General features: G+C 38.1%; 1 protein-coding gene across 2 annotated transcripts in view; it reads right to left on the bottom strand.

Moving 5' to 3' along the window:
• Nucleotides 1-894: 894 nt before the first annotated feature.
• Nucleotides 895-12,274, bottom strand: part of CTSS (cathepsin S) — a 29,196-nt gene continuing 17,816 nt past the window's right edge. For both annotated transcript variants that reach the window (XM_081224831.1, XM_081224832.1), the window contains exon 8: nucleotides 895-1,842. In XM_081224831.1, the coding sequence (XP_081080957.1) occupies nucleotides 1,743-1,842 (100 nt within the window). In that variant the 3' untranslated portion in view covers nucleotides 895-1,742. The remainder of the gene's footprint in view (nucleotides 1,843-12,274) is intronic.

Here is a 12,274-nt window from a genome sequence, read left to right as displayed (position 1 = left end):
ACCCAGAGAAAACCATAATTCAAAAAGACACATGCACCCCAATGTTCATTGCAGCACTATTTACAATAGCCAGGACATGGAACCAACCTAAATGTCCATCAACAGATGAATGGATAAGGAAGATGTGGCACATATATACAAAGGAATATTACTCAGCCATAAAAAGAAATGAAATTGAGTTATTTGTAGTGAGGTGGATGGACCTAGAGTCTGTCATACAGAGTAAAGTAAGTCAGAAAGAGAAAAACAAATACCATATGCTAATGCATATATATAGAATATAAAAAAAATGGTACTGATGAACCTAGTTGCAGGGCAGGAATAAAGATATAGACATAGATAAGGGACTTGAGGACACGGGGTGGGAGGGGGAAGCTGGGGCGAAGTGAGAGTAGCATCGACATATATGCACTACCAAATGTAAAATAGTTAGCTAGTGGGAAGCAGCATAGCATAGGGAAATCAGCTCAGTGCTTTGCGATGTCCTAGAGGGGTGGGATAGGGAGGGTGGGAGGGAGGTTCAAGAGAATGGGAATATGGGGACATATGTATGCATATGGCTGATTCATTTTGGTGTACTACAGAAACTAACACAGTATTGTGAAGCAATGATGCTCCGTTAAAGATCTATTAAAAGAAAAAAAGTTGTCATAGCATATCGCCAGCATACTACAATTTATATTCTCATGATAGATTATAATAGTTACCTAAGAATAAGAAAAGAATGGTATGGGTGGCCTCGGCCTGCAGCGGCTTGAAGCAGGGTTTTAGTTCCCGGCCAGTGATTGAGGTCGGGTTGCGGCGGTGAGAGCACCAAATCCTAGGCACTAGATCAGCGGTCAGTGAAAGGTCCGGGCCCTGTGGAGTTGCAGAAAAAGAATTCTCACAAAGATGGAAAGTGGTGAAACAAGTATTTATTTGCAGAAAAAAGTGCAGTACTTGTGGATAGACACACGAGCGGGCTCAGAAAAAGTCGCGCCCTGGTGGCAGTTTAAATCACTTATATAGGGCATTCTTTCCAGGTTTCCTTTGGCCAATCATTTTGATTTGCCTGGTTCAAAGTCTGAACTTGGTATAGCTCAGGATTTTCCCATGTGTGCATGCACATCTCTTAGCCAAGATGGATTCTACCGAAGAGGCCTATGGGTAGATTTGGCCACTTGGCATGACTCTCCTTTTGACCTCCAAGGAGACTTTCTGCGCATGTGTAGTCCGGGAGGTCTCCTGACTTCAGGAATGAGAAATATGTGGTCTTTTATCTTCTGTCTGGGCAGGGCCCAGCCTCCTCTCTCAATTGTCCTGTTATTCCCATGTCGGAGTATCAGTCCACAAGGAAAGAACTCAAACCATTTGCCCCGGGGGCCCATCTGTCTCCTGACTCATGGTATTGATACAAAGTTGAAAAGGCAGTTATTTATTAAGCATCTATATGCCATCGAGGTTCAGCAGGATATCAGGGGACTTAAAAGGACAAATAAAATAAGACAATGAAAAACATGACAGATTATCTCAGGTTGACCAATTTTTGTACAGTTATATCTATAGTACATTATTAATTTACTTAGCAAACTGTTCCCCAAGATCTGCAAAGTTAAAAAAGTAGATGAATCAAACTATATTTTCTGTTAGTACAGTAAATATACATTGATCATGACACACATTTCTACTGGTTACAGCAGGTAAAATTAAATTGTGAGAAAGTGTTTCTTCTTTCTTGAATTGTTATAAAACAAAGAGGTCCTCTAGATTTCCGGGTAAGAGGGATAACTAGCAATCCCACAGTGATTTCCACTATTTCTTGCCATCCGTATATATCCTTGGTCACCAAAGTTGAGGCCCCAGCTTTAGAAAAAGAAGTAACACAAAATTACAAATGAATATAATCAAATCACATTATCAACTTTTATCTCTTAGATTGCTTTTCTCCTAAAGAGATTATATATGAAAAGCTGTAAAACAAAATTAGAACAAAATAATATAATAGTTTCCCCAGGGCTTTTAGGCAATTTTCAAAGGATCGTTTGGTAGGTTTTAATGCTATATTAATGAATAGATTTACTACCTAAGGAAAACAATATAAGGTCCATCCTAAACCTTTAAATCCTCCTATTTCTGCAGGGAAAGAGTTTTATTATTATCCTTTCCAAGACCCCATCTTTAACTGTTTTTGCATAATAGGGATCATAGGTGATGATTCCCTGTCAAACTTCAATTTCTTTAGAGAGTGTCAATTAAGAAAGATTTTTGAGAGACGACTATGGAAAAGGCACAGGGCAGGGGATTCTCAAAAGGAGAGCTCTCAAACACCTTTTTGACCTGGAAGTGGAGCTGAGATAAGCTAAGACTTGCTCATAGTTAAAGCTGTAAAAAATGGAATATGCTACCTTGGGAAAAGATGAGCTCCCTGGCACTGGAAGTGTTCAATTAGAGATGTACATAACTTGTCAGAGATGTTGCAGGGGGAATTCATGGGTCAGATAAGGGTTAGAGGAGATCAATGGTTCCTCACTTTTTCATTTCATGGACTTTGAGAATTTCAAAAAATTTTGCAGATTGACATAAAGTTACCAGTTTTTAAGTTAGCAAGTACAGACATTAAAAAAAACAAAACCCTTTGTTATCACCATCAAATTGTAAAAGAAAAGACAGTTTAACACCAAAAACAAAACTTAAGAGGACATAACCTCTAATTTAAGTATAGTCCTTTGAGACAAATAAATTTAGATTTATGAAAGATTTACCAAAATATTCCTTTTTCTCCATTTTTCACATACTAGTGAAAAATTGACAAAATTCTTGTAAGAGAAATGACTTGTGAAGTTTTTTTATGATTCTGAGATTTTATAATTGTAGGTGTACAAATAATTATAATATGAGGCAGAATTCATATTCTGTATGAATTGTGCTATAACTAGTATACAAATAAAAGCATGAAATACTGTGTTTGTATTTGGAGAGCATCAGGAAATTTAGTTGAAGGGAAAACTGAACATCTTTAGGGGAGTAGTGTGAAAAGAAGATAGAAAGTTGGTTTGGGGCCATATTGTGCGGAGCTTAGAACAGCAGACTGAAGAACTTGTTTAAGTCCATAGGCAGAGGGAAGCCATTGCAAACTTTTGCTCAGGACTCAAAGGAAGGTTGTGTTTCTGCGTGCAGTGGAGAAACTAAGAAATGCTGGACTACTGGAAGAAGACAAGTGGCATAATTTAAAATAACGGTGCTTCAATAGGCCTTAAATGTTCTATGTATCAGCCATTCACTGGACTCTTCTGGTCTTATTTCTCTCTCTCTTGTACCATTTAACAGAGTTGTCTACTCTCACCTCACTTCTCTCTTGGCTTTAAGATACTACTGTGTCCTGATTTTCTCTTCTCTCTCTGGTTACTCTTTCTTAAACTCTCTTATGGGCTCCTTCTTTTTTTTTTTTTGGCCGCACCAAGCGCCTTATGGGATTGACCAGCAATTGAACCAGGGCCCTCAGTAGTGAAAGTGCCAAGTCCTAACCACTGGACCTCCAGGGAATTCCCTGGGCTCCTTTTTTGATTCCTTTCATTTATTGCCACTCCCCTGCTCAAAATCCTTTAATGCCTCACCAACACCTTGAGAATAAAATCCAAACTCCGCTGTCACCTCTCATCAATGTATGCAGTGTTTTTTTAGTATCTGGTTTGATAAGCAAAAGCAATAATAAATTCTGGCTAAGCTATTATTATTAATATCAATAGCCACCACTTATTGAGCACTTTCTCTGTGCTAAGCAGCTTAACATATATTATCTCATTTAATCATCATCCTGTGAGGTAGGTATTATCTTCTTTTTACTAAAGAGAAAAACTGGCAGAGGTAAAGTGGCTTGCCTAAAGTCACACAGATGGTTAATTGTGAATCAAGCGTTCAAATCTAGGGTTGTTTTATTCCAAAGCCTACTGTAACTTTTATACTATCTTCCTGTGAGAGAGGTAGTATGGGGAATGAAATTCAAACCAGAACATCCAGGATCTTATATAATTAGTATATTGCTATATCGTACTATATAGTTATTTCACTGCCTAAAAACAAGGTAAAACATTTTAGATAAGCTGAGTTTAGACTTAAGTTCTGGTAATGAAAGTTGAATTGAGGCTCTTAGGAGTAGTAATATGAACTCAGTGAGAGCTAGGAGTCCCAGATCCCACTCAGTATCTGGACAAGATCAATTGTCCCAAACTTTGTAGATCCCAGACCTCTTTTTTGGCGGAGTACTGCTAACCCGTCTTTTAAAAATACAGCTGATTAAAAATCTCAAGCTAAATAAATATTTGAGGACAAATTCTTGTCTTCAGAACTGTTCAAGGTCAGTTCCAAATGCTCATTCCAGTCCTTACCAAGTTGTTTATTTTTATCAACTCTATAGCCTTTTCACTCAAACTGTTCAATTCTGGGCAAGTTTCTTAACTCTCTCAGTATCAGGAGTTTCCTATTCCGTGTTATGGGGATAAAATGCCTATCTCATAGATTACCTTAAAAATTAAATGAGAAAATGTATTTAAAGTGCTTGCACAGTGTTTGTAGTAAATGCTCAACAAGTAGAGGTAGCTATTTTTGTTCTTATCCGAGTATAAGTCCATTTGATTTGACTCAAGTAGAGTCCATACCCTTTAAAAGTATGTAGTGTTTTTCTAGGGTGACCAACAGTTCCACTTTCCCTAGGATTGTCTTGGTTTTAAAAATAAAGTCCTATGGCCTGGGAAACCCCTTAGTCAGTGACAAAGCAAGATGGTTTGTCCCCCTACCTTCTCTCTGCATATTATAGACTACTAACTTATTAGATATTCTTTCTAAAATATATGCCAATTTCCTTTGTAATAAATTGCAGCCTTGAACTTCTTAGGCTGTGCCAGACACTATTCTAGGCGTTAGGATTATGGAAGTAAACAAGGTAGACAAAGTCTTTTTAAAGCCTATGCATTCTATATGGGAAACATATAATAAACAAAGAAGTACATAATATGATATGATATGATAAGTACTATAAAGAAAAATAAAGAGTAAGGGGATACAGAGTGTTGGGAATCCGGGCTACATTTTTAAAAATTTTTTTATTTATTTTATTTTATTTTATTTTATTTTTTGGCCATGCCATGTGGCTTGAAGGATCTTAGTTCCCCAACCAGGGATTGAACCAGGGCCCAGCAGTGAAAGTGCAGAGTTCGAACCACTGGACCACTAGGGAAGTCCCCAGGGCTACATTTTAGATGGTGTAGTCAGGGGATGCTTATCTGAGGAAATATTTGAGCAAAAACCTAAGTAAACTGAAGGTGCAAGTGATGCAAAATTCTGGGAAAAGAGCTGGGAATAAGCTTAGTGTGTCTGGGAAACAACAACAGGCTAGTGTACCTAGATCTCAGTGAGAGAGGGGAAAGCAATTGGAGAGGTGGTTGGAGAGGCAGGCTGAAACCAGATAATGTCCTGCTTTTAACAGACATGGGTCTTATTCTGAGTGTGAAGGAAAGCCATTAGAGGGTCTGGAGTAGAAGAGTAATAACATCTGCTTTCTGATTTTAAAAAGCTCCTTCTGGCTACAGTGTAGAGGATTGACAATAGACAAAGAGAGATGGACAGTGGCTTGAACTAGAGTGGTAACAGTAGAGATATTGAGAAGTGATAAGGTTTGGGATAATTAGTGATGGTAGAAATGACAGGATTTGCTGATGGCTTAGATGTAGGCTATCATATGAAGAAAGAAGAGATGGCTCCAATGTTTTTTGGCCTGGGGTAAGTGCTGTTGGCATTTACTAAGATGCGGAAAATTGGGGCAGTAGCAGGGAGTCAAGAGTTCTATTTTGAACATGTTAAGTTAAAGAGACCTATAGACACACAGATGGTAGACTGCTGGACATGGAATCTGGAGCTCAGGGGAGAGATTAGGGCTAAAGATACAAAGGTGAGAGTCATCAGCACATACCTGGTGTTTAAAACCATGAGACTAAATGAGATTACTTAAGGAGTGAGCCCACAGAGAGGGGGAACTGAGGCCTGGGGCAGTCTAATATTTATAAGCAAGAAGTAATAAAAGGAACTAAGGAACTCAGGAGACTGAGAAGTAAGTAGAGCAGGAAGAAAACGAGGAGAATGTGGTCCCCTGAAAGTCGAATAAAGAGTGTTTCAGAAAGGAGAGAGTAATTATGTATCAAATGTTAAGGACAGGTAAGGTGAGATTTTGAAAACTGTTTAATGAGGCAAGATGGAAGTGAGTGGCAATCTAGGCAAGAGTGATTTCAGTGAAGTGGTGTAATAAATACCTGTACTGAGTTATAAACCAATATGCACGTTCTTAATCTCTTTATAGAGAAATCTCTAAGGAAAACCACTAGGCTATAACTTTTTTCTTTTTACATCTTTTTTTCAGCCTTCAATTCCATGGAGAAGAGGCAGTATGTATGAATTTAATATAAATTCCTAAAATGTTTAGTATAAAACATTTACCCTAACTCTACTTTAAGATCAGGCTCAGGCTTCCTTGGTGGCGCAGTGGTTAAGAATCCACCTGCCAGACTCTGGGAGGGCTCACACCAAGGAGTACTTCCCAGAACTTCTGCTGCCAGTGTCCTTGTCCCTGCAGTGAGCCACAGCCACCCCCTGCCTCTGCAGGAGACCCTCCAACACTAGTAGGCTACAGGGCAAGCAGAAGCAAGAAGAACTACAATCCTGCAGCCTGTGGAACAAAAATCACATTCACAGAAAGATAGACAAGATGAAAAGGCAGAGGGCTATGTACCAGATGAAGGAACAAGATAAAACCCCAGAAAAACAACTAAATGAAGTGGGGATTGGCAAACTTCCAGAAAAAGAATTCAGAATAATGATAGTGAAGATGATCCAGGACCACGGAAAAAGAATGGAGGCAAAGATTGAGAAGATGCAAGAAATGTTTAACAAAGGCCTAGAAGAATTAAAGAACAAACAAACAGAGATGAACAATACAGTAACTGAAATGAAAACTACACTAGAAGGAATCAATAGCAGAATAACTGAGGCAGAAGAACGGATAAGTGACCTGGAAGACAGAATGGTAGAATTCACTGCTGCGGAACAGAATAAAGAAAAAAGAATGAAAAGAAATGAAGACAGCCTAAGAGACCTCTGGGACAACATTAAATGCAACAACATTCGCATTATAGGGGTCCCAGAAGGAGAAGAGAGAGAGAAAGGACCCAAGAAAATATTTGAAGAGATTATAGTTGAAAACTTCCCTAACATGGGAAAGGAAATAGCCACCCAAGTCCAGGAAGCACAGTGAGTCCCATACAGGATAAACCCAAGGAGAAACACGGCAAGACACATAGTAATCAAACTGGCAAAAATTAAAGACAAAGAAAAATTATTGAAAGCAGCAAGGGAAAAATGACAAATAACATACAAGGGAACCCCCATAACGTTAACAGCTGATTTCTCAGCAGAAACTCTACAAGCCAGAAGGGAGTGGCATGACATATTGAAAGTGATGAAGGGGAAGAAGCTACAACCAAGATTACTCTACCCGGCAAGGATCTCATTCAGATTTGAAGGAGAAATCAAAAGCTTTACAGACAAGCAAAAGCTAAGAGAATTCAGCACCACCAAATCAGCTCTACAACAACCGCTAAAGGAACTTCTCTAAGTGGGAAACACAAGAGAAGAAAAGGACCTACAAAAACAAACCCAAAACAATTAAGAAAATGGTCATAGGAACATACATATCAATAATTACCTTAAACGTGAATGGATTAAATGCTCCAACCAAAAGACACAGCCTTGCTGAATGGATACAAAAACAAGAACCATCTATATGCTGTCTACAAGAGACCCACTTCAGACTTAGGGACACATACAGACTGAAAGTGAGGGGATGGAAAATGCTATTCCATGCAAATGGAAATCAAAAGAAAGCTGGAGTAGCAATACTCATACCAGATAAAATAGACTTTAAAATAAAGAACGTTACAAGAGACAAGGAAGGACACTACATAATGATCAAGGGATCAATCCAAGAAGAAAATATAACAATTATAAATATATATGCACCCAACATAGGAGCACCTCAATACATAAGGCAACTGCTAACAGCTCTAAAAGAGGAAATCGACAGTAACACACTAATAGTGGGGGACTTTAACACCTCACTTACACCAATGGACAGATCATTCAAAATGAAAATAAATAAGGAAACACAAGCTTTAAATGACACAATAGACCAGGTAGATTTAATTGATATTTATAGGACATTCCATCCAAAAACAGCAGATTACACTTTCTTCTCAAGTGTGCATGGAACATTCTCCAGGATAGATCACATCTTGGGTCACCAAAGCCTCAGTAAATTTAAGAAAATTGAAATAATATCAAGTATCTTTTCTGACCACAACACTATGAGATTAGAAATGAATTACAGGGAAAAAAACGTAAGAAACACAAACACATGGAGGCTAAACAATATGTTACTAAATAACCAAGAGATCACTGAAGAAATCAAAGAGGAAATCAGAAAATATCTAGAGACAAATGACAATGAAAACACGATGATCCAAAACCTATGGGATGCATCAAGAGCACTTCTAAGAGGAAAATTTATAGCTATACAAGAAACAAGAAAAACCTCAAATAAATAATCTAACCTTACACCTAAAGGAACTAGAGAAAGAAGAACAAACAAAACACAAAGATAGCAGAAGGAAAGAAATCATAAAGATCAGAGCAGAAATAAATGAAATAGAAACAAAGAAAACAATAACAAAGATCAATAAAACTAAAAGCTGGTTCTTTGAGAAGATAAACAAAATTGACAAACCATTAGCCAGACTCATCAAGAAAAAGAGGGAGAGGACTCAAATCAATAAACTTAGAAATGAAAAAGGAGAAGTTACAACAGACACCACAGAAATACAAAGCAACCTAAGACACTACTACAAGCAACTCTATGTCAATAAAATGGACAACCTGGAAGAAATGGACCAATTCTTAGAAAGGTATAACCTTCCAAGACTGAACCAGGAAGAAATAGAAAATATGAAGAGACCAATCACAAGTAGTGAAATTGAAACTGTGATTAAAAATCTTCCAACAAACAAAAGTCCAGGACCAGATGGCTTCACAGGTGAATTCTATCAAACATTTAGAGACGAGCTAACAACCATCCTTCTCAAACTCTTCCAAAAAATTGCGGAGGAAGAAATACTCCCAAACTCATTCTATGAGGCCACCATCACCTTGTTACCAAAACCAGACAAAGATACTACAAGAAAAGAAAATTACAGACCAATATCACTGATGAATATAGATGCAGAAATCCTCAACAAAATACTAGCAAACAGAATCCAACAACATATTAAAAGGATCATACACCATGATCAAGTGGGATTTATCCCAGGGATGCAAGGATTCTTCAATATATGCAAATCAATCAATGTGATACACCATATTAACAAATTGAAGAATAAAAACCATATGATCATCTCAATAGATGCAGAAAAAGCTTTTGACAAAATTCAACACTGATTTATGAAGAAAACTCTCCAGAAAGTGGGCATAGAGGGAACCTACCTCAACATAATAAAGGCCATATACGACAAACCCACACCAAACATCATTCTCAATGGTGAAAAACTGAAAACATTGCCTCTAAGATCAGGAACGAGACAAGGATGTCCACTCTCACCACTATTATTCAACATAGTTTTGGAAGTCCTAGCCATGGCAATCAGATAAGAAAAAGAAACAAAAGGAATACAAATTGGAAAAGAAGAAGTAAAACTGTCACTGTTTGCAGATGACATGATACTATACATAGAGAATCCTAAAGATGCCACCAGAAAACTACTAGAGCTAATCAATGAATTTGGTAAAGTTGCAGGATACAAAATTAATGCACAGAAATCTCTTGCATTCCTATACACTAATGATGAAAAATCTGAAAGAGAAATTAAGGAAACACTCCCATTTACCATTGCAACAAAAAGAATAAAATACCTAGGAATAAACCCACCTAGGGAGACAAAAGACCTGTTTGCAGAAAACTATAAGACACTGATGAAAGAAATTAAAGATGATACCAACAGATGGAGAGATATGCCATGTTCTTGGATTGGAAGAATCAATATTGTGAAAATGACTATACTACCCAAAGCAATCTACAGATTCAATGCAATCCCTATCAAATTACCAATGGCATTTTTTATGGAACTAGAACAAAAAGTCTTAAAATTTGTATGGAGACACAAAAGACCCCGAATAGCCAAAGCAGTCTTGAGGGAAAAAAATGGAGCCGGAGGAATCAGACTCCCTGACTTCAGACTATACTACAAAGCTACAGTAACCAAGACAATATGGTACTGGCACAAAAACAGAAATATAGATCAATGGAACAGGATAGAAAGCCCAGAGATAAACCCATGCACCTATGGTCAACTAATCTATGACAAAGAAGGCAAGGATATACAATGGAGAAAAGACAGTCTCTTCAATAAGTGGTGCTGGGACAACTGGACAGCTACATGTAAAGAATGAAATTAGGACACTCCCTAACACCATACACAAAAATAAACTCAAAATGGATTAGAGACCTAAATGTAAGACTGGACACTATAAAACTCTTAGCGGAAAACATAGGAAGAACACTCTTTGACATAAATCACAGCAAGATCTTTTTTGGTCCACCTCCTAGAGTAATGGAAATAAAAACAAAAATAAACAAATGGGACCTAATGAAACTTCAAAGCTTTTGCACAGCAAAGGAAACCATAAACAAGACAAAAAGACAACCCTCAGAATAGGAGAAAATATTTGCAAACGAATCAACGGACAAAGCATTTATCTCCAAAATATATAAACATCACATGCAGCTCAATATTAAAAAAAACAAACAACCCAATCCAAAAATGGGCAGAAGAACTAAATAGATATTTCACCAAAGAAGACATAGAGATGGCCAGGAAGCACATGAAAAGCTGCTCAACATCACTAATTATTAGAGAAATGCAAATCAAAACTACAATGAGGTATCACCTCACACCAGTTAGAATGGGCATCATCAGAAAATCTACAAACAACAAATGCTGGAGAGGGTGTGGAGAAAAGGGAACCTTCTTGCACTGTTGGTGGGAATGTAAATTGATACAGCTACTATGGAGAACAGCATGGAGGTTCCTTAAAAAACTAAAAACTGAATTACCATATGATCCAGCAATCCCACTACTGGGCATATACCCAGAGAAAACCATAATTCAAAAAGACACATGCACCCCAATGTTCATTGCAGCACTATTTACAATAGTCAGGTCATGGAAGCAACCTAGATGCCCATCAACAGACGAACGGATAAAGAAGATGTGGTACATATAAACAATGGAATATTACTCAGCCATAAAAAGGAACGAAATTGGGTCATTTGTTGAGACGTGGATGGATCTAAAGACTGTCATACAGAGTGAGGTAAGTCAGAAAGAGAAGAACAAATACCGTATATTAGCACATGTATGTGGAACCTAGAAAAATGATACAGATGAACTGGTTTGCGGAGCAGAAGTTGAGACACAGATGTAGAGAACAAATGTATGGACACCAAGGGGGGAAAGCGGCAGGGGGTGGTGGTGGTGGTGTGATGAATTGGGCGATTGGGATTGACATGTATACACTGATGTCTATAAAACTGATGGCTAATAAGAACCTGCTGTATAAAAAAATAAATACAATTCAATTTAAAAATTGAAAAAGAAAAAGAATCCACCTAGCAATGCAGGGGACACAGGTTCCAGCCCTGGTCCGGTAAGATCCCACATGCTGCCGAACAACTAAGCCCGTGCGCCACAACTACTGAGGCTGCGCTCTAGAGCCCGTGAACCACAACTACTGAGCCCACGTGCTGCAACTGCTGAAGCCCGCGCGCCTAGAGCCTGTGCTCCACAACAAGAGAAGCCACCGCAATGAGAAGCCCGCTCACCCCAATGAAGAGTAGCTCCTGCTCGCCACAACTAGAGAAAAGCCCGCGTGCAGCAACAAAGACCCAACGCAGCCAAAAAAAAAAAATCCGGCTCTCTTGAAAGATCATTCAACAGTTTTCAGTGAAGGAAAATGGAATATGTTCTTTCTTCTAACTTATATTTTAATAACTTAATGCCACTTATGGATGAAGAAGAGTCATTTCTGTACCCACCCCCAACCCAATCCATCAACTTACCGCATGACCTAGAGGCCCATCTATTTCGCAACTGTTTATTTTAGAGAGTTCACCAGATATTGCTTAAAGGTGTCCTGGGTGCTT

This window comes from Mesoplodon bidens, assembly GCF_964165515.1.
Source record: "Mesoplodon bidens genome assembly, chromosome: 2".
NCBI classification, from domain to species: domain Eukaryota; kingdom Metazoa; phylum Chordata; class Mammalia; order Artiodactyla; family Ziphiidae; genus Mesoplodon; species Mesoplodon bidens.
This window is presented reverse-complemented; position numbering and strand designations above follow the sequence as displayed.